Source organism: Euphorbia lathyris, chromosome 7 (assembly GCF_963576675.1).
Source record: "Euphorbia lathyris chromosome 7, ddEupLath1.1, whole genome shotgun sequence".
NCBI classification, from domain to species: domain Eukaryota; kingdom Viridiplantae; phylum Streptophyta; class Magnoliopsida; order Malpighiales; family Euphorbiaceae; genus Euphorbia; species Euphorbia lathyris.
The window spans coordinates 82402126-82424706 of record NC_088916.1 but is presented as its reverse complement, the minus strand read 5'-3'; the positions used below and the strand labels follow the sequence as shown (position 1 = coordinate 82424706).

Below are 22581 nucleotides of genomic sequence, written 5' to 3'. Positions count from 1 at the left end.
GGGATTTATATGGTAATCCATGGAGTGATTACTTGACATTTAGTAGTTTATGTAAAGTTGGGATTTATGAGAATGGACCATTTTTTTTGAATTTGTTGTTTTTGAATGACACAAGTGATTGGTGATGGGATTGAAACTTGGTTAACCTTGGATCAACAAGATATGGCTATTTTGGAAAGTGAGGCTTAGATTCTTTCATTTGCTAGTTTGAATCCAAGTCCCCTTGAATTATGTAACTAATAATGCTATTGAATTTGCAACACATTGTTTTCGGTATAACCCGTCTTTTAGTTTTCGTATGGGTAGATTGCGCAAACAGTAGAGGTGGCAATTATCGGGTTCGTATTGTGTCAATTTCGGGTTAGTCATAACCCAACCCAAAAAAAATTGTGTCAATGTTGTGCTAATCTAATCGGGTTAGTATCGATTTCTTATCGTGTTTTTGGGTTACATGTAATTTTACTGTGTACGTATATTAATGGTGATTTTTAAAAATGTATGATGATATGGTATAATTTTTAAATATTTATATTATTGTTGGATTAGTATGTTAACAGTAATCATTCAAAAGTATGTTAATATCATGTCAGATGGTTATGTAATGTGGTTGTAACAATATAGGAGGTTCGGATTGTGTTTGCAAGTAATAATTGTAATTTTATATTTTTTATTAATAAAGGTGACCTGTAAAAACATGAAATAATATAACAATAATTTTAAATGACATAAGTGTTGGTGATGGAATTGAAGCTTGGTTAACCTTGGATGAAAAAGATATGGATGTTTTAGAAAGTGAGACTAAGATTCTTTCATTTGCTAGTTTGAATCCAAGTCCTCTTGAGTTATGTAACTAATAATCCTATTAAGCTTGCAACACTTTGTTTTCGGTAAAACTCGTCTTTTAGTTTTCGTAGGTAAATTGGGCCAACAGTCGAGGTGGCAATTATCGGGTTCTTGTTGTGTCAATTTCGGGTTAGTGTCAAAATGAGTCAACCATAGCACTACCCAAAGACTTCTGTGTCAATCGGGTTAGTATCGATTTCAAGTCAAATGTAATTTTACTATGTACGTATATTAATGATGACTTTTAAAAATGTATGATGATACAGTGCAATTTTTTTAAATATTTTATGTTATTGTTGGATTAATATGTTAACAGTAATCATCCAAAAGTCCACTAATATCATATTGGGGGTCATTGTAATATGTTTATAACAATATAGGAGTTTCTAGTCGTGTTTGCATGTAATAATTGTAATTTTATTATCTTTATTAATAAAAGTGACATGTCAAAACATGAGAGAATATAACAATAATTTTAAATGACGTAAGTGTTGGTGATGGAATTGAAGCTTGGTTAACCTTGGATGAACAAGATATGGATGTTTTAGAAAGTGAGATTCAAATACTTCCATTTGTTAGTTTGAATCCAAGTCCCTTGAATTCGGTAACGCCAACGGTTATTGAAGTTTGGGGTTAGTTTCAAAACGGCTACCGAATTCTATTTGATTTCAATAAAGTCGTTCCATCCAATGCAGAGAGAAAAGATCACTACAATAGTAACGTGACAATCATATCGAAAAGAACTATGTTAATGATAGTCACGTGGCAACCATGTATGTACCACGTGACAGCTAAAATAAATAAATATATATTTTTTTTGAAGCAGTTGAATTAAGTAAATAATGAATATATTTTTTTGTTGTTGTTGTTATCTAACTGTTATGACATGTAAAAGTTTTTCATTTTGAACTTACATGTCATATCACTATTCAGGTGATTTTTTCTATCTAAATTGGTTGGAGTGACTTTATTGAAATAAAATTGAAAGTTCAGTGACATTATTGAAACAAAATGAAGTTTGGTGATATTTTTAAAACTAACTCCAAACTTCAGGGACCATCGGTGCAATTAACCTATTTCAGGGCATTGTCATGTGGCTGTCATGTGGCATATAAATAACCGATATGTGGCTGCTAGGTGAGACATAAATGGATATCATGTGTCGTCTTGATCAAATATCTGAGTTTACTCATGCTGATGTGTCACTCATGTCATCATTCTGATCCCTTTTAATCATTGAAATCGCCGGAATGACCTGATTGAGATAAAAAAAAAACTCAAAGTTGAGTGCTTTTATTGAGAAAAATTGAAGTTAAGTGACCATTTTGAGACAATCATCTAAGACCGACGCATTTAACCCGACATTCGGGTGAGACTGATTACTTGACATTTTTTCAGAATTTGTTGTTTTTGAATGACACAGGTGTTGGTGATAGGATTGAAGCTTGGTTAACCTTGGATGAATAAGATATGACTGTTTTAGAAAGTGAGACTCAAATACTTTCATTTTCTAGTTTGAATCCAAGTCCCCTTGAATTCGATAACGCCGACGGTCATTGAAGTTTGGGGTTGTTTCAAAACGGTCACCGAATTTCATTTTAGTTCAATAAAGTCGTTCCATCCAATTCAAAGAGAAAAGATCACTACAATAGTAACGTGACAATCACGTTAAACAGAACTTTGTTAATGATAGTCATGTGGTAATCATGTAAGTACCATGTGACAGTTAAAAAAAATAAATATATTTTTTTTTGAAACAGTTGAATTAAGTAAATAATGAATATATCTTTTTTATTTTTTTGTGTTGTTATCTGACTGTTATGATATGTAAAAGTTTTTCATTTTGAACTTACATATCATGTCACTATTCAGGTGATTTTTTTTCTACCTAAATTGGCTGGAGTGACTTTATTGAAATAAAATTGAAAGTTCAGTGACATTATTGAAACAAAATGAAGTTCGGTGATATTTTTAAAACTAACTCCAAACTTCAGGGATCATCAGTGCAATTAACCTATTTCCGGGCATTGTCATGTGGCTGTCAGGTGGCATATAAATAACCGACATGTGTCTGACAGGTGACACATAAATGGATGTCATGTATCATCTTGATCAGATATCTGAGTTTACTCATGCTGATGTGTCACTCATGTCATCATTCTGATCCCTTTTAATCATTGAAATCGCCGGAATGACCTAATTGAGATAAAACTCAAAGTTTGAGTGATTTTATTGAGAAAAATTGAAGTTAAGTGACCATTTTGAGATAATCATCTAAGTTCAATGACCAACGACGCATTTAACCCGACATTCGGGTGAGACTGATTACTTGACATTTTTTCAGAATTTGTTGTTTTTGAATGACACAGGTGTTGGTGATAGGATTGAAGCTTGGTTAACCTTGGATGAACAAGATATGGATGTTTTAGAAAGTGAGACTCAAATACTTTCATTTTCTAGTTTGAATCCAACTCCCCTTGAATTCGGTGACATCAACGGTCATTGAAGTGTGGAGTTAGTTTCAAAACGGTCATCGAATTACATTTTATTTCAATAAAGTCATTCCATCCAATTCAGAGAGAAAAGATCACTGCAATAGTAACGTGACAATCATGTTAAAAAGAACTATGTTAATGATAGTAATGTGGCAACCATTTATGTAAACACATGACAGCTAAACAATATAAAAATATATCTTTTTTTTGTTGTCACGTGACAGTTTCAAGCAGTTGAATTAAGTAAATAATAATATATATTTTTTTATTTTTTGTGTTGTTATCTGACTGTCATGACATACGTAAAAGTTAATCATTTTGAACGTGGTTGTCATGTTACTATTCGTGTGATTTTTTTGCTTGAAATTGCTAGAATGACTTTATTGAAATAAAAATAAAAGTTTAGTGACATTATTGAAACAAAATGAAGTTCGGTGATATTTTTCAAACTACATCCAAACTTCAGGGACCATCGATACAATTAACCTATTTTCATACTTGCCTAAATTTCTTTAGTAAGCCTAGGGTTGTAAATGGGAAAGAGGTTCATCATCCCCGTCGGGGATCTACCTCGAAGGGGATGTAGATTTCCTGAAAAAATTCCTCAAGGCTTGGAAATTTGAATTTTTTATGGGCTAATTACAAATCTAGCCCAACTAAAAGGGTCCATTTACATATCTAACACACTTTACTTTCATCTCACCAAATTAGACACTTTCATCCACTTTAGACAAAATTACCCTTAGTTCTATTCGATCGATTCATCTGAGTTCTACCCTTAGTTCAATTTCTGATACCAATCGTTAGCGATTTTTGAGATTATTGAAGTATTATGTTCAATGTCCCGTAGAAATGGTATGTTTTTAGCTTATACGCCTGCTTTTCTCGCTCGTCTTGCCTCTTTTTTCATCTGTAATGGTATCGTTTCAATTTTCTCAATTTTCCACCATTTTCCTCCATTGTTGTCGCATTTGTGATGAAATTTGTCGCATTTCATCACAAATGCAACACCAGTTGTCGCATTTTGTCGCAAATGCGACAACTCTTGTCGCAAATGCAACAACTCTTGTCGCATTTGTGACAAATTCGTCACAAATGCGTCATCGCAGCAGTTCAATTGTTATATATTTTTTTCTTTCTCATTTTTTTAGCTTTCCATCCTAATCCTCTTCCACAAACACTAATTATTCAAAGGTTGAACTAAACATAATCTCTTCTCTCTATAAACTACCGTCTTTTCGTCGGTTTGGGATGGTGAAAAAGACGTTGAGAGTCTGAGGAGGAAGGTGAATTGAAATAAGGGTATTCTTGTCCAAAGTGGATGAAAGTGTCTAATTTGGTGAGATGGAAGCAAAGTGGGTTAGATATGTAAATGGACCATTTTAGTTAGGCTAGATTTATAATTAGCCCTTTTTTTATCCCCAGCATACAAACATATAGAGCAAAGATGGGGGAATGCCCTATCCGTCTTATGGGGATTCGTTCCCAAAAATTACTAATAAAATTATATATAATTCGCAAGAATTAATGTTGATTTCTATATTTAATAAATCTAATTACAATACAATATAAAATATTTGTTGTTTTTGAATGTGTCTATAATTTTTACCTAGTCAGTGACTGACCAAGTAAATTTATTCAATCACTGTTAGATCTAGAAGGTATAAATCTAAGCTTATGGTTACTAACCAACCCCACAAGTGTTGGTGATGTGGGCTTGAAGCTTGGATGAACAAGAAATGGTTGTTTTAGAAAGTGAGACTCAAATACTTTCATTTGCTAGTTTGAACCCAAGTCCCGTTGAATTATGTAACTAATAATCCTATTGAACTTACAACACTTTGTTTTTGGTAAAACCCGTCTTTTAGTTTTCGTATGGGTAAATTGCATCAACGGTAGATGTGCCAATTATCGGGTTCATGTCGTGTCAATTTTGGATTAGTGTCAAAATGAGTCAACCATAACACTACCCGAAAACTTTTGAGTCAATGTCGTACTAACCTAATTGGGTTATTGTCGATTTCGTGTGGTGTTTTCAGATCAATTGTAATTTTACTATGTACGTACATTAATGATGACTTCTAAAAATGTATGATAATACGGTACAAGTTTGGGGTTAGTTTCAAAACAGTCATATGTTGTCGGCTCGAAGACCTCTTGTCTTTCTTTCTTCAATAGGTACTGAAAAAATAGAGTTACTGACTTTAGGAATATGTATTATAAGCGGTGATCGAACTTCATTTTGTTTCAATATTGCTTAAATCATTGAATGGTAAAAAATTCCTATGGTCGCTAAAGAATGAGGTTTATATACGAATGGTCATTAAAGTATTTCTTAACTCAATAAAGCTACTAAAGTATTAAATTTGTATCAATAAAATCACTATTTCTGGATCTGATGATCTGAACCACCGAAAAGCTTATGTGGTTGCCATGTCAACAACATCTCACAACATATCTAACATGTGTCAGACATGTCATGAGGTATTGTTGACGTGACCACGACAACAGCTTTTCGGTGGTCCAGATTGTCGGAACTGACCATATTGACTTTATTGATACACAATTGCTAGTTTGCTAGTTTAATTCCTTTATTGGATAAAAAATATTTTAATGACTATCGGCGCTGAAAGTCCTTACTTTAGGGACCATAGAAACTTTTTACTCAAGCATTGAACTTTGCTTTTTTTATTTTAATAGAGTCATTCCAACCAATTCAGATAGAAGAAATCATTGAAAATAGTAACATGACAACCACGTTGAAAAGAACTCTGCTACTTATGACATTATAGTCATATGACCTCCATGTCGCAACCACGTATATACCACGTGACAGTTATAAAAATAAAAATATATACTTTTTTGATGTCGCATGACCGTTTCAAGCAGTTAGATTAAGTAAATAATAAATATATTTTTTATTTTTGTGTTGTGATCTAACTGTTATCGTCATATATAAAAGTTAGTCATTTTGAACGTGATTGTCATGTCACTATTCATGTGATTTTTTCTATCTAAAATGGTTGGAGTGACTTTCTTGAAATAAAATTGAAAGTTTGGTGACATTATTGAAACAAAATGAAGTTCGGTGATATTTTTCAAACTAACTCCAATCTTCAGGGACCATCGATGCAATTAACCTATTTTCATACTTGTCTAAATTTCTATAGTAAGCCTAGGGCTGTAAATGGGGAAAGGATTCCCGTCCCCATTAAGGATCCGCCCTGAAGAGAGTGTAGATTTCCAAACAAAAATTCCTTATCGGGCGGAAATGACAAATTTTTTATCCCTAAAATACAAACGAAGATAGAGCAGGGATGGGGGAATTCCCTCGCTGTCATGCGGGATCCGTTTCCGAAACCACTAATAAATTATAGATCAGGTTTTTAGAATTTGTTGTTTTTGAATGATAAGTGTTGGTGAATGACTTACTTAAATTGAAGATCACAAAATCGATTATTATTAAACCTAGCATTTATCAAATATTTTAATTCAATCAAATAACACGAGCTAATTAAGTTGTCAATTGATGGAGAATGGAATTAAAATGACTTAAACTAAAACCTAAAAACCATTAGTTTTGCAAATAGACGAGGATCTTATCTTTTTTTTACAACAAAAAAAAACTATATGCATTTATCTGCAAATTAACATAAAGCACATGCGTTATTTTAGGATTATCCATAATTTATTTTATAGTTTATAACGAGGGTCAATTATATCTATGGTCCCTGAAATTCACCTTTATTTTTATTATAACTCTTGAACTTTGAAACCGAATATTATGGCATTTGAATTTACACTTTATAGATAGGCTTAATACATCTGTTGCCCCCTGAACTTGTTCAAATGGATCACTATAAGCAAATTTAGATGACTAATATATCATTTTAAACAAATTCAGTTGGCCAATAAATTATTTTAAGCAAATTTAGGAGACTAACGACACATTTTACAAGTTTAGGGGTCAATCAAAGGCTTAATAGGCATCCAGCCCCCTAAACTTGTAACTTTTTTTCACCTGTCCCCCTCAACTTAGAGGACAACCTCTCAACCCCCTCAACTCTCCAAAAACATCACATACAGCCCCTTACACCCCTATGTTCGGTCAAAATATTGACCCGTGTAGAAAACGCGCTTGACTGTTGACCACACCAATGCCACGTGTCATTTTTTTTATTAAATTTTTCCATTGAGACCTGCTCGGCGAGCAAGCCCAATTGTGCTCGGTGAGCAACTACCAGAGATGGATTTTAATCAGAATTCTTATGCCAGAATGGAAAATTTTAATAAAAAATGACACGTGACATTGGTGTGGTCAATAGTCAAGCGTGTTTTCTACACGGGTCAATATTTTGACCGAACATAGGGGTATAAGGGGTTGTATGTGATGGTTTTGGAGAGTTGAGGGGGTTGAGACGTTGTCCCCTAAATTGAGGGGGCCAGGTGAAAAAAAGTTACAAGTTTAGGGGGCTGAGTGTCTATTAAACCGTCAATCAAACTTTCAAAACAGAGAGCTCTTGATGTATTAAATTTTATAGATATAATAACTATTTTTACTATTTATCGAGTCAAAATGATAGATAATAAGTCAAAATGGAAAAAAAAATATAGTGCTTATAACTACATTTGTAATGAAACCATCATTTTAATTTTTCAAATCACTATTTTCGAAACTCTCTCTAAACAGCCACTTTTATCTCCTAACTAAAATAACATCTAAATAACATTAAAATAAAAAAAATCCAAAAATTAAAATTGCTTAGAATACTATTTCCATCATCCCTACATTGGGGGTTAGCTGCTATTGGAGTGATCACCTCGGTAAAGATAGCCATGTGTTAGTAAATTGCAAATTAGTAGGCTCTAATCGAGCGAGTTTTAGTCTGCTCAGACTCGACTTGTTAGAGAATTGATGAGTTCGAGCTCAATATTTTATTTGTGAGTTGTTTGCGAGCAACTTGTTAGTTCTATTGATGAAATCCGCAACAACTCATTAATTATGTTCATTTGAAAAAATTACACAAAGCTACATAGTCTTGAAATCTATAAAACTACGTTGTTTTACATTTTCGTTTTTTTTATAGAAATGCTATTATTAAAAAATAATTAAACTAACATTGTTTGCGAGTTTGTTCATGACATTATAATCGAGTTTGTTCCTGAACCTATAATCGAGCCTACTCGCGAGTTTTCAAGTTAAGTTTCGTGTACTCAAACTCTGTTCATTTATAAATTGAACCAAACACGGTCAAACTTGTTCAATCCGAATGTCGAACCGCTCATGAGCTGTTCAGCTCATTTACAACCCAACAAATGAGAAGTCATAATATTCACTTCTAAAGTTCAGAAATCATAACGAAAGTAAGTAAAAAAGTTGAGGGGCAATAGATGTAATTTACCCTTTATAAGGAAAAGATTTCCATTTTTTCATTTTTATATAGAGATTATTAAAAGGGCTAATTACAAGTCTAACCTAATTAAGAGTGTCATTTACATATCTAACTCACTTTGCTTCTATCTCACCAAATTAGACACTTTCAACCACTTTAGACAAAATTACCCTTAGGTGCCGTTTGGTTCGCGGAATAGAATGGAATGGAATAGAATGGTTATTCCAAAGGAACAGAATAGCAAAGAATGGAATAGAAATTCTTAGGAATTACTATTCCTATGTTTGGTTGGTGGAATAAGGTAGAATGGAATAGATAATTTTTTTTATTAAAAAGACAATATTATCTTCAAATGTAATTTCTTATTTCTTTTAAAATTTTAATTTTTTACTATAAATTGTTCAAATATTTAATATATATTATTTTAAAAAATATATAAAAAATAGAAAAATGGGAAACACGAAAGACGAAAAAAACACGAAAAAAACATTAAAAACGAAAAAAACAATAAGAACATGAAAACGGAAAAATTGTAAAAACACGAAAAAAGAGAGGTAAAAAAACAAAATGTAAAAGCGCAAAAAAAAAATATTAAAAACACAAAAACAAAAGAAAAAAATGAGATAAAAGTGGAAAATGGTGAAAACGCGAAAACATATAAACGTGTTAACACAAAAAAAAAACACACGCAAAATATGAAAAAACACAAAAAATGTGCAAACCGTAAAAAACACAAAAACATGAAAAAAGTGGGAAACACGAAAATGTGAAAAAAAAAATGAAAAACATGAAAAAATCGAAAAACATGAAAAAGTGTTAAAAACACGAAAAATGCGTTTATAACGTTTTTTTTATGTTTTTTCGTGTTTCCCAAGTTTTCTTGTTTTTTCCGTTTGTTCACGTTTTCGTATTTTTCACGTTTTGTCATGTTATTGTGTTTTATTTTGCATTTTTTCGGTTTTTCCCCTTTTTGTTTTTTTTCGCGTTTTTCTATTTTTCATATTTTGTTACTTTTTCGTGTTATTCACGTTTTTCCATGTTTTTGTATTTTTTCATATTTTTGTGTTTTTAACGTTTTCGTGTTTTGTTTGCGTTTTTCGCATTTTCATGTTTTTCACATATTGTCACGTTTTTGTGTTTTAGCATTTTTCGTATTTTTTCGCATTTTCGTGTTTTTATTTTTCACGTTTTTTAATATTTCGTGTTTTGTCACTTTTTCGCGCTATTCCTATTTTGTGTTTTTCGTGTGTTTGCTTTTTTTTTGCGTCTTCGTGTTTTTCGCATTTGTTCACGTTTTCATGTTTTTCGCGTTTTTTATTTTTTGCATATTCTCGTGTTTGTAACATTTTCACATTTTTCGTGTTTTGTATTTTTACATTTTTTAACGTTTTCGTCATTTTTTCATTTTTCACGTTTTATATGATATAAATTATGGATTGACAAAAATTTATAAGATTTGGGAAAGTGATTAGAGAGAAGATTGAGGATTTAATGGAGGATAATTTTGTAAATTACAAAAATATAATATTAGGAATAGGTTATTCCTAACCTAAATTGAAGAATAGCTATTCCATGAAATCAAGGAATAGGGATTCAATGGAATAGCTATTCCATAAAAAAAAATCAACCAAAGGTGGGAATAGCTAGGAATAGGCTATTCTATTCCCCCTCTATTCCGCGAACCAAACGAGCCTTTAGTTCTATTCGATCGATCGATCTGCTCCTGCTTCTCCTTCTTCCACTTCATCCGCTTCTTCATCTTCTTCTTCTTTGTTTCAACTTCTTCTTCGGTTCATCTTCTTCAATTTCTGATACCAATAGTTAGCGATTTTTGAGATATTGACGTATTATGTTCAATTTCCCGTAGAAATTGTATGTTTTTAGCTTATACGTCTGCTTTTCTCGTTGGTCTTGCCTCTTTCTTCATCTATAATAGCATCGTTTCAATTTTCTCCATTTTCCCTTTCCTCCATTGTTATCGCATTTGTGACGAAATTTATCGCATTTCGTCACAAATACGACAACAGTTGTCGTCTTTCGTCGCAAATGCGACAACAGTTGTCGCATTTCGTCGCAAATATGACATCGCAACAGTTCAATTGTTATATTTTTTTTCTTTCTCATTTTTTGAGCTTTCCATCCTATCCCTCTTCCACGGACACTAATTCTTCAAATGTTGAACGAAATATAATCTCTTCTCTCTATAAACCACCATCTTTTCGTCGGTTTGGGACGGTGAAGAAGCTGCTGAGAGTCTGATGAACAAGATGAATTGAAATAAAGTGTCTAATTTGATGAGATGGAAGCAAAGTAGGTTAGATATGTAAATAGACCCTTTAGTTGGGCTAGATTTGTAATTAGTGCTTATTAAAACCATTCTTAAACCCACGGCAAGCTACTGAAGTGGCAGCCAAAGTTAGTAAGAAATGACTCTTCTTCATGGCCGGCGGCGCCTTGCAGCCACTCTCACCCGCCGCTTTTCTTCATCCTCCGCCTCAACAAACAAGGTTCCGATTCTATACAAAAGCCCCGAAATCAACGACCACAACAAAAAAGATGCTGTGACACTCCAACTCCTCTCCTGGGGAAGAGGCGCCTCGGGTCAGCTAGGTGGCGGAATCGAAGAATCGCGATTGTATCCAGCTCCGGTGGCCAATCTTCAGGTATTACCTTCCACTTTTGCTCTTTCTCCAACCCCTGGCCGGCTTCGTGTGGAAGATCAAAAGATTGCTCACAAACAAGCTGTGGAAGTAGGTATTTCTTGTGGATTGTTTCATTCAGCATTGATTCTGGATGGTAATTTTTGGATTTGGGGGAAAGGAGATGGTGGTCGTCTCGGATTTGGACATGAAAATCCTGTTTTTGTTCCTACCTTGAACCCTAATTTGGATTGCGTTCAATCTCTCGCTCTAGGTGGCATTCATTCTGTTGCTGTGACTTCTCCCGGTCAGGTCTTCACATGGTCAGTACTTAATTTCATTGTTGCATTTTTTTCACTGCTACAAATTTAAATCCGACAACAAATTTGGAATCTACTTGTAAAAACGTGCAGTATTTTCGCTAATTTTGTAGAATGAGCAATTTCATACCCCATTAATGGAAGATTCAATATAAGTAAATTTCTCATTAATTGTAGTGTAAGAGAACAGATTTAGACTCTTTGTATAAAACCGTGTAATATTAACACTAACTTTGGTTACATGTGGAAGCTAATGTAGTTTAGATAGCACAAATACGGAACCAAATTAATGGGAATGGTCTTCTGTTAGTGGAGTTTGGAATTGTTCCATCTACAAAATGTTGTCGTCATTAAATTAATATGTTTAATATGTTTGCTCTCGGTAATTATGGTCGCAACTGGAGGCGAAATGATTTTGGGACAAACTTAGGAAGAAACTTTTCTATTGTTGGGGCATCCTCTTCATCATAAATGATCCGCTTGCCCTGAAATGACCTGACCCAATAGCGAAATCCCTGTATTGATAAAGTAGATCAGCTATTTTCAACTCAGTGTACCCCGCCAGTCCTGGTGGGGTAGTTCTCGACACCTTTCCATACTTTGTATCCGGTGTACTTCACACAGATAATTTCATTACCCTCACTAGCAAGATCATGTCCAGAAATTTTTTTTCAATTTTTGTTATAGCTATCAAAGCCGCTGGACTGACTTCAAGGAAAGATAGGATTGGGACCACCGCTAACATAGGATAGATTGATATTCAAAAATTTCTTCTTAGAACGGATTATTTTAACCCCATAAGTGGGACCACCGCTAACATAGGATGATTTATATGTGAAGTCTAAATTTGTTCTCACTCAATAACCGTAGGGTTAATTGTGTACTCTATCCCTCCATTAATCTATGACACCGTCTAATTTGTTGACATAATTGCTATTGGTTGAGCTGAATTTTGTAGCTTGATTATGTTGTGTCATTAAAAATGAAGCCTGCAGGGGTTATGGTGGTTTTGGTGCATTGGGACATTCTGTTTATCATAGAGAACTGCTGCCTAGATTGGTTGAAGGCTCTTGGAGTGGGAAAATATGTCATATTTCTACTAGTGGCACGCATACTGCTGTTATTACCGATACAGGTTTTTTTCTATCTTCTCTAGTTTTTTACTATTTGACTCGGAGTTGTTAAAGGCGCTAAGGGGTCCTGGAGCCTAGACTCAAGGCGCTCGCCTAAGGAACACGAGGCGCAGGAAAAAAAAAAGATATACTCTATTACTAGTTCAAGCATATTGTCAGAGATTAATACAAGATATATGATTGGGTCTTAACTATCAGCTCGAGCTTTTAGTTCAATTGGTTCTATGACATGGTATCAGAGCCTCTTGGACCAAACGGTCGCGGGTTGGACATTTGCGTGTGGGTGTGTGTCAGAGATTAATATAAGATATATGATTGGGCCTTAACTATCAGCTCGAGCTTTTAGTTCAATTGGTTCTATGACACATCAATATCACTAATACTCTATAAATAGGGGGAAAAAAAAAGATTTTTCATTTTGAAAGCTTATAGAAGATAGATCTAGAAAATATTAAGAATTTACTGAACATGTGATTAGCATAGATCCATTTCTCAAAATACATTACATCCTAGGAAACGAGCTTCTAATTTTGTTAAATTACAGAAACGTGACCGAAAATGTTGCATTCAAGCTGCTAGAGTTTTTGTTGCCGAAATGTGAACATCTTTAAAATCAAGTTCGCATGCGACTTAGGTTTTTGAGAATGGCTATTGGATTTCTTTCTTTATTGCTTGATCACAGTTAGAGGTTATATTGTAGGGAAATTAATGAATTGATTCTACACGGTCACTGTTTTCGCAGTCTTTTGTTGAAATCACTTGTTTATGGATGTAGGGGAGCTTTATACATGGGGTCGAGATGAAGGTGATGGAAGGTTAGGCCTTGGCCCTGGACGAGGTCCTAATGAAGGAGGTGGATACAGTGTTCCTTCAAAAGTAAAAGCTTTAACAGTTCCTGTTGCTGCTGTTTATTGCGGTGGTTTCTTCACAACAGTGTTGACAGAGGAGGGACAAATTTGGAACTGGGGAGGTAGGTTCTCATGCCTCTACTTCATCCTTTCTTGCTTTTATTGCATTCTTTTTAGTATTCTGTGGCAGTTTAAACTGGTTTACGCCACATAGTTATTAAAGGCACATGGTGCAAGGGGGTCCGGAGCCATGGCGCATGGGGCATGGTGATGGCGCACGTCAAAACGACACAAGGAGCATTAACAAAAATAAAATTTATAGAACTATAAATGATAATATTTAAACTATAAGGAATTATAAATTCTAGATGAAAATGTTATAAATACTAAACCATGTATTTTGTTTGTATACATGCGTAACGTAGTTGTTAAAGTTTGTTTAAGTGTTTGTTACTGTTTGTACATGTACATTAGCATAATAATTGTACAAGTAAGCAAATACGATTCTGTTTGCACAAACATAGTACAAACCTAGTAGTGATAGTACGAAGTACAGACATTGTGGAATCAATCAAATATCAATTCTCAATTTTGTTTGTACATGTGCATAATAATTGAATGCAAACACAATTTTATTTGTACGAACATAGTATAAAGTATAAACACAGTGGAATAAATCAAATATCACTCTAGAATGAGCACTAGAACTTAGCAGTAAACATAAGGAGAAGTTTATTAGATCATTGTGTTGTCAGTTGTGCGGCTCTGACTCTTACTCTTCCAATTCAAACGTGTATCTTTTGTTTTCTTTCTTTGTTTTTTGTTTATTTTGAACCCTTAGATGTGTCTAATCCAAGGGTGAACATAAACCTAGAATAGAACACTTTAAAAAACCCTAAATAAATACATACATATGCCACCGATGGCGCGCCTCTGATCTCTGTCCTTGGCGCACAAAGGCGTGCCTAGCGCTCACTAAGGTGACTGCCCCACCATGGAGGGTGGTAAGGCGCTAGGCCTGGAGCCTTGTGCGCCTTTGGCGCGCCATTAATAACTATGGTTTACGCTATTCTTATTCCCAAATTGTATTGAGACTCGAGTTCTATTTAGTTAACTCAAAGGATGGTTCTCTTCTTGTTTTCTTAGTAGCATACCTACTTTCATATTGGGTACTTTGCTTTATAAGCATTATTTGTTTGGGTTTTCGTTTCCTTCGTCTTTATGACGCTAGAAAAGCTATGTTACATGGAAACGGAAACCGGAAAATTATATTTTTAACAAATATAGGAAACAGAAATGTGGTGGGACGGTAAACGTTGTTGGCGTGTGACCAGGAGGTCACGGGTTCGAGTCTTAGGAGCGGCCTCTTGCCAAATAAATTGGTAGGGGAAGGCTTGCTCCCAGTACACCCTTGTGGTGGGACCCCTCCCCGGACCCTCGCTCAGCGGGGACACGTAGTGCACCGGGCCGCCCTTTATAGGAAACAGAAATGTGGGAGAAACGTGTAAATGATGAACATATTTGGATAAATTTTTAAAATTACAATGTATGCTTAATTTTATATATATTAAAAAGATTACATACAAGTTGCATAAGAGAGGGAAAAATGAGAATTTTTATTTTAGAAGATGATCTGAAAAATATTAAGGATTTAATGAACATATGATTAGCATTTATGCACTTCTGTAAACACATTACATCCTAGGAAATGGCTTTCCAAGTTCTAAGAAATGAGCTTCATATTTTTTCAAATTAATGAAATGTGACTCGAAACGTTTCATACAAGTAGTTTCGATTACCAAAACGTTTCAAAAATGCGAAACACTTTAAATTCAAAGTTTCCATGCAACATATTAAAGAAGTTAATTAGCATCTTTCTCTCTGTCTCTCAGCAAACTCAAACTACGAGCTTGGAAGAGGAGATAAGGTTGGTGGTTGGAGACCAAACCCGATTCCTAGCCTTGAAAATGTTCGCATTATTCAGGTAGCAAGTGGTGGATATCACTCCCTTGCATTAACTGGTAAATAAAATAATTGTCCTCCCCTGCTCCTTTTCTCTTATTATTCCTTTCAGCAACCTTTACAGTTACAGATTGTGTAGCATCACTTACTATTTCTTCGATTCGTTTGGTTTACTGTATCAGATGAAGGCAGAGTTCTTTCATGGGGCTTTGGTGGACATGGTCAACTGGGTCATTCTTCAATTGAAAGCGAAAGAACACCACGGGTGATTGATGCTTTAGCTGATCAAAATGTTGTTTATATTGCCTGTGGAGGTTCATCTTCAGCCGCTATAACTGGTAATTTTGAGTTTAGCAAATTTTATATGGCTCTGTTCTGTTTGTTCTTTGGTTAAAAAACTGTTTCTACATCAGTATGTGCCTTTAGGGACTGTTTGGTTCAGTTTTGTTGTTAGCTCATAGTTGATAGATGTTAGCTGATTTGTTTCTCAATCCTAATCAAATAATGTAGATCTATTGTTTGGAGTAATGAGCTACAAAAAAGAAAACCAAACAGGCACTTAATTTCAAATCAAAATTCAACTAGACTGCACAAAATGGATAATCGCCAACATATTGTTGTAACAAGTTTTACTTCCTAGTACTATTTGATTAATGGAATAAGGTACCAAATGACCTCAAGGTTATTGAGAATTTGATCCCCACATACAAAATATCACCAATTTAACCCCAATGTTTATGACATAGTGTAATTATAGCCTCGTCTAATTACCTCGGAGCAGAAAAAGATGGAACGTTAGGGTTTAATTAACACCATTTCATAAACGTTGGAGTTAAATTTGTGCTATTTTGTAGGTGGGGTCAAATTGACACTTCCCCTCATTCTTGTTGATTGTTGAATGATCCCAATGTAATTAGTATATTACTTTTAGAAGCATGGTAACATATCGATAGTACATGGAGAAATTTTACAGTACTCCTGGAGTAATACTCCCGACCAATGAATTCACGACACATGAGTATAATTATACACTTTAAAGCACATAAATTTAACATGGAAGGTACAAGTGTTGGTTTTGTCTTGTGCCTCTAAAGTTGATAGTCGGGATCAATTTAGCCCAAATCGAATTTCAAGTATCAACTCATAGAAATATTTGACAAATTAGTTTAAGTACTTTCAACAAGGGTTGCAACAGGGGTGGGGATTCCTCATCCTCGTAGGGGATCTGCCCCCACGGGGAAGGGAAATCCCCATTAACTTTCCCTGTGTGGTAGGGATGGGGGAAAACGAATCTCCGGAGGCGGGGACGGGGACCTCTCTCCCACCTTTAGATATTTTAATATTCTTAAACTTATAATTACTTATTTTGTAGCCTACAATTGGATAACTCGAATATTGAAGAATTAAGCATTGGGAGAAAAGAAGACAGTAATTGAATTAATATTATATTTTCCTCATGGTATTATACGACAAAATTTTAAACTACACTAATGAAATTTTTATTTAGAATTTAAGTAATGAGAAATGGGGATCCCTACGGGAACCGAATCTAGACGGGGATGATTTTCCCCCATTTCATCAATGGGGTCCTCATCCCCCACCCCGCCCCATTTGCAAGTTTGCAACCCTACTGACTGTGAGAAACAAAATACTAAGCCTCTACATCCTTACATCCTTACAAAGTGGACATATATATATATATATTTTAGGGTAAATTTCAAATAAAACCCCTGTGGTTTCACTAATTTTCAGATAAATGACTGTGATTTACTTTTTGTCAAAACGAGGATTGAAGTTTTCAACTTTAGCAAAATAAGGACTTTTTCGATTGATACTATTAAAATCACCATTGACGACTTCAAAAATGACATATTTTAAGAACTACTAATGTTCTAAGCAACTTTAATTCTTCAACTTTTTTATTTTAAGATTATTTAGATGATGTTTGGTAAAGAGAGAGAAAGTTAATGTCTAGAGAGAGAAAGTTCCAAAAAAGATGATTTTCGAAAATCGAAAATGTAGTTCCATAAAGAATATGACATTGAACAACTTTAATTCTTAAAAATTTTCATTTTCAGGTCGATGGTTTTAATAGCATTAATCCAAGTGCGAAACCTCAATCCCCGTTTTGACAAAAAGTAAACCACAGTCCTTTATCTGAAAATTAGTGAAACCACAGGGGTTTTATTTGAAATTTACCCTAAATTTTATGTGTCTTGATATTCTTATTTAGATCAAGGATTAAGATTAATCTTATTTAAATTAGATTAGTTGAACATTTGTCTAACAGAAAATAGAAAACAAAAATAAGATAAAAAAACCTAGTGAAAACACAGAGGTGCACCTTGATTCAGGCTCTGAGGCCCAGGCGAGCACAAGGCGAGAGCTTTTAAACAGGGCCTCCCTTTCTGCAATCAAGGCTCACTACCTTGAGCCTTGAGTGAGGCACGCTAAGGCACGCTTTTAAACTATCTGCTATTCCCAACTTTGCTATATATGCATGATGAATTGCTGATATAAAATCTGTTGTATGTCTGAGTATTTTGAACTATGAACCGTTGTATAAAGTTCGGGTTTTTACGTATTATGAAGTGCTTTATTATCAATTTTAAACAGATAAAGGGAAATTGTACATGTGGGGAAACGGCAAAGATTCACAATTGGGAGTTCCCGGGCTACCGGAAGTACAACCATGTCCAGTGGAGCTCATGTTTCTACGCGAGGAGGACGAAATGGGATCGTACAAAGTGCTGTCTGTAAGTATTGGTGCTTCACATGCAATGTGCTTGGTTTTGAGATCAAGCTGTGGGATTGATTTATGAACACATTCTCCAGAGCAGAGGTAGGAATCTATTGCAACCTATGTTGCACGGAAACGGATACCGGAAAATGTTATTTCTAAAAAAAAATATAGCTAGGAAACGCGGAAACGGCAGTGAAGAAGAATTTTCGTGCAACATAGATTGCAACTGATGCTTACAAACCTTGGATGAACTTGTCCAAGAATATTCCGAAATAATAATCAGGATAATGACATAGTGATGGAGGTTTTTTCTGTTGATGTGTTTTTTCATTAATTTCTACTGATCTAGGTGTAGAGTAGAGGTAGCAATTATCGGGTTCGTATCGTGTCAATTTTGGGTTAGTGTCAAAATGAGTCACCGTCACCCAATCCAAAATCTTGAGTGTCATAATCATGTTAACCTAATTAAGTTAATGTCGATTTCGTGTTGTGTTTTTGAGTTACATGTAGTTTTATTGTGTACGTATATTAATTGGTACTTTTAAAAATATAGGAGAATATGATACTGTTTATAAATATTTTATGCATTTTTTGTGGATAAATAATTTATTAGTCCGTACATTTTTATCTGACACTGTTTAGTCATAGTACTAATACATTGTTTAGTTCTTATTTTTTTTATTCAACAGTTAAGGCCCTTATAGATGGACTAAACTGTTGAATAGAACCAAAGTTAATGACTAGCAGTATATTATTAAAATACGAGGATTAAACAATCTGTTAGGCACAAATGTAGGGACTACTAAATATTTTACATTTTTTTATTAATATGTTAACGCTAGCCATTCAAAAGTCTGTTAATATCATGTTGGGGTTCATGTAATGTGTTTATAACAATATAGGAAGTTTGAGTCGTGTTTGTAAGTAATAATTGTAATTTGATTATCTTTATTAATAAATGAGACATGTAAAAATATGAGAGAATATAATAGTATATTTAAATATTTGTCATATTCGGGTTAATATATCAACTCTAGCCAAGCTAAAAAAATTTGTGTCAACCCAAAAATGATATATTACTTATTAGGGATAAGGTACCAAAATAGGTCTAGTTTTTTGGAAAGTACCAGTATAGGTTTCACGTACAAAATAGCACCAATTTAGGCCTCGTTAACCTTATCGCCTCTCCACGTACAAAATAGTACCAAATCACATTTCGTTATCGGTTTAAATTGGTACTCCTTGTAGCTATTTTGTATGTGGAGCTTATATTGATACTTTTAAAAAAAAAAAAATCTTAGGTCTATTTGATACCATATCCCTACTTATTAAGCTGAACTGAAACATTAAAATTGGATGTTGATTTCGTTTTTTTTGTATTATAATTGTGGAAGGTTTATGAATTTAAGCTAAACTGAAACATTAGAATCGGATGTTGATTTCGTTTTTTTTTTTTTTTTGTGTTATAATTGTGGATTTACCGCAAAAGATTTTAGGGATAAAGTACTAAAATAGGTCTATGGTTTTTGGAAAAGTATCAATTTAGGTTCCACGTATAAAATAGTACTAATATAGACTTAACGTTTAAAAAATGATACTCCCTCCATTCTCAAATAAGTGTCGTCTTTGAGTTTTTCACACAAATTAAGAAACACAATTTATATGTACTTAAATTAATAAATTTACATGGGTTAACTAAATAAAAATTCTCTCTCCTATAATGGTCGGAGAAAAAACTTTGAAAGCTTAAAAAACACATAAATCAAGACAAAATTTAAATGTTTAGACTAAAAAACTATACTAAATTTTATTGAAAAACGAAAACGACACTTAAAAAAGAACAAAAACAATTATCTAAAACGACACTTATTTGAGAATGGAGGGAGTATCAATTTAGGCCTAGATAACGGATTGAACACGTCATTTTTACTAACAGAGTAATATCAATGACGTGTCTCGTTCTGTTATTGAGACCTAAATTGGTACCATTTTTAAACGTTAAGTCTATATTGGTACTATTTTGTACGTAGAGGTTAAATTGATACTTCTCCAAAAACCATAGACCTATTATTGTATTTATAAGGGTTTTTTGTTTTCTCCGCTACTTATTTTATATATCTATGAGGAATTTGGTTAAATTTTGTTAGCAACTTGATAAAAGCTCAGCTCGGTCAAAATTCGGTTTGAAGGAGCTCGACTTGAGATATTAACGAGCCAATTGTTTACACCCCTAATGAAATTACAAAATTGCTTTTAGTTATACAAGTTAAAATATGATAAATTATAAAAGTGGCTCAATTGAGAAGTTCGTTTGCATTTTTAATCTATTACAATATCTCTTACTAAACTATATATTTTCAAATTAACTTTCTCAAGATACCTTTATTATATATATTATCACTTAACATATCTCTCATTTTTCTTTCATTATCTCTCTTCTTCTCTAATTTTTATGGTTTCTTTGTGATTTTTTGTTGAAATTTATGGAAAAAAATTATCTTTCTCTAATTTTTCTGGCCCGGTGCACTACGCGTCCCCGCTGAGCGAGGGTCCTGTTGAAACACCTTTCCACATGATTTTGATTTGACAAAATTATTTAAGTTAATTCATGATTAAGAGACAATTAAATTTAAGTGCTTTGATTTAATTGTACTAATATGTTTGTTCGATGGTAAGTATAAGTATAAATAAAGACAGAATTAAAAAGTAAGACAGGACGAAGTCAGCATGAGAACTCAGCATAAGCTGAGTGGAGTGCAACTCAGCAAGACAGAAGAAAAGCAAGATGCAGAACAAATATTTAAAGATGAAGCTGACCAAAGAAGCTGAGTGAAACGCAAGTCCTTCTCTAAACTAAAGCTTGCAGACGAAACTGACCACGGAAGCTGAGTAAGAGCAACTCAGAAGCGAAGAACAAAAGCAACGTTAATAAAGTCAAGCTGAGTGTTTGTCTGGACAGCATGAATGATCCGTTTGCTAGAAGACATGATCCGACAACTGTCTGCACCAATAATAGAAACCTTGGAATTACGCACAGAGTCCATTTCGAGATGCATGGGTCAATTGTCCGTTAGCTAAAAGACGAACAGGCACTAGAAGACACACCTGCGGGAAGAAGACAACCCTGACGCCTGCGGAATTCAGACGACATGATTGGCCTGCAAATCAGAAGCTGACTAGAACTATGTTGCAAGAAAGAGCCGTTTGAATCCAACGGATAATTCCGGATTTAAATGATTGTGCATTCAGATTTCAACTATAAAAGGACAAGTTCATGCTTGGATCCTAAGCCGATTTTGCAAAGAAAAATACAAGAGAAAAAGAGAAAAGATACAAAGCACATTCAAACAAGAAAAAGATCTTACACCAAACTTCCATTTCTGTGTAAAAGGTAGATTGATTTTGTAATCATCTAAAGTGTTCTTCATCTAGAAAGAACAAGTTTGTATCAATTGTAAAATTGAGAGAGTTGTGCTGAGTACTCGGTTATAGAAGCTGACACTGAGTAATCTTGGTGCTGAGTTGGAAGCTGACCTAATTAATTAAGTCAGCATTATTTGACTAAAAAGTTACATTAGTTTCTAACCCCCTCTTGGAACTAATCACACGGGACCAACAGGTCCCACCACAAGGGTGTACTGGGGGCAAGCCTTCCCCTGCTAATTTATTTGGCAAGAGGCCGCTCCTAAAACTCGAACCCGTGACCTCTTAGTCACACGACAACAACGTTTACCGTTGCGTCAAGGCTCGCCCTCTAACAGTTAGCTTAATAAATTAAAAAAAAATCAAATCAAATCAGAAAATCATTGAATCTAATAAGTTGAAACATTTAACTTTAAATTTTAAATTTAACTGTACTAGTAATAATTTTCTAAATTTTCATGTGTATATGATTTTATAATTTTAAATACAAAATAATTTACATATCCTCTTAAATATTAAAATCATATTTAATTAATATTTATATTCAATAGCGTAAATAATGTATTTATAAAATAAATTAAATATTTAAAATATTAATCATTATTAGTTTTTCATTTTTTATTTCAATAAATACAACAACAAAGCCTTAGTCCCGAAATGATTCGGGGTCGGCTAACATGAACCATCATATAAAACCGTGAAATCAAGTCGTGTCAGCGACACAAATTCGCTCCCTCCACTCCGTCCTATCCACTACCATATTTTCCTCAATCCCCAGTAAA

The 22581-nt window shown here is 33.9% G+C and overlaps 1 protein-coding gene across 1 annotated transcript; it reads left to right on the top strand.

The window, feature by feature from the left end:
• Positions 1 to 11125: 11125 nt before the first annotated feature.
• On the top strand, positions 11126 to 18995 carry LOC136200777 (RCC1 domain-containing protein RUG3, mitochondrial). Its single transcript, XM_065991219.1, has 6 exons — positions 11126 to 11693; positions 12686 to 12825; positions 13599 to 13793; positions 15564 to 15692; positions 15816 to 15971; positions 18250 to 18995. Exons 1-6 carry the CDS (start codon positions 11158 to 11160, stop codon positions 18453 to 18455), a joined length of 1362 nt encoding a protein of 453 aa, XP_065847291.1. The 5' UTR covers positions 11126 to 11157; the 3' UTR covers positions 18456 to 18995.
• Positions 18996 to 22581: the final 3586 nt, after the last annotated feature.

Coding starts and splice junctions, on each gene's coding strand:
- LOC136200777 (XM_065991219.1), top strand. CDS start 11,158: ATGACTCTTCTTCATGGCCGGCGGCGCCTTGCAGCCACTCTCACCCGC. Junction 12,826..13,598: donor TGCTGTTATTACCGATACAG/GTTTTTTTCTAT, acceptor TTATGGATGTAG/GGGAGCTTTATACATGGGGT. Junction 15,972..18,249: donor ATCTTCAGCCGCTATAACTG/GTAATTTTGAGT, acceptor AATTTTAAACAG/ATAAAGGGAAATTGTACATG.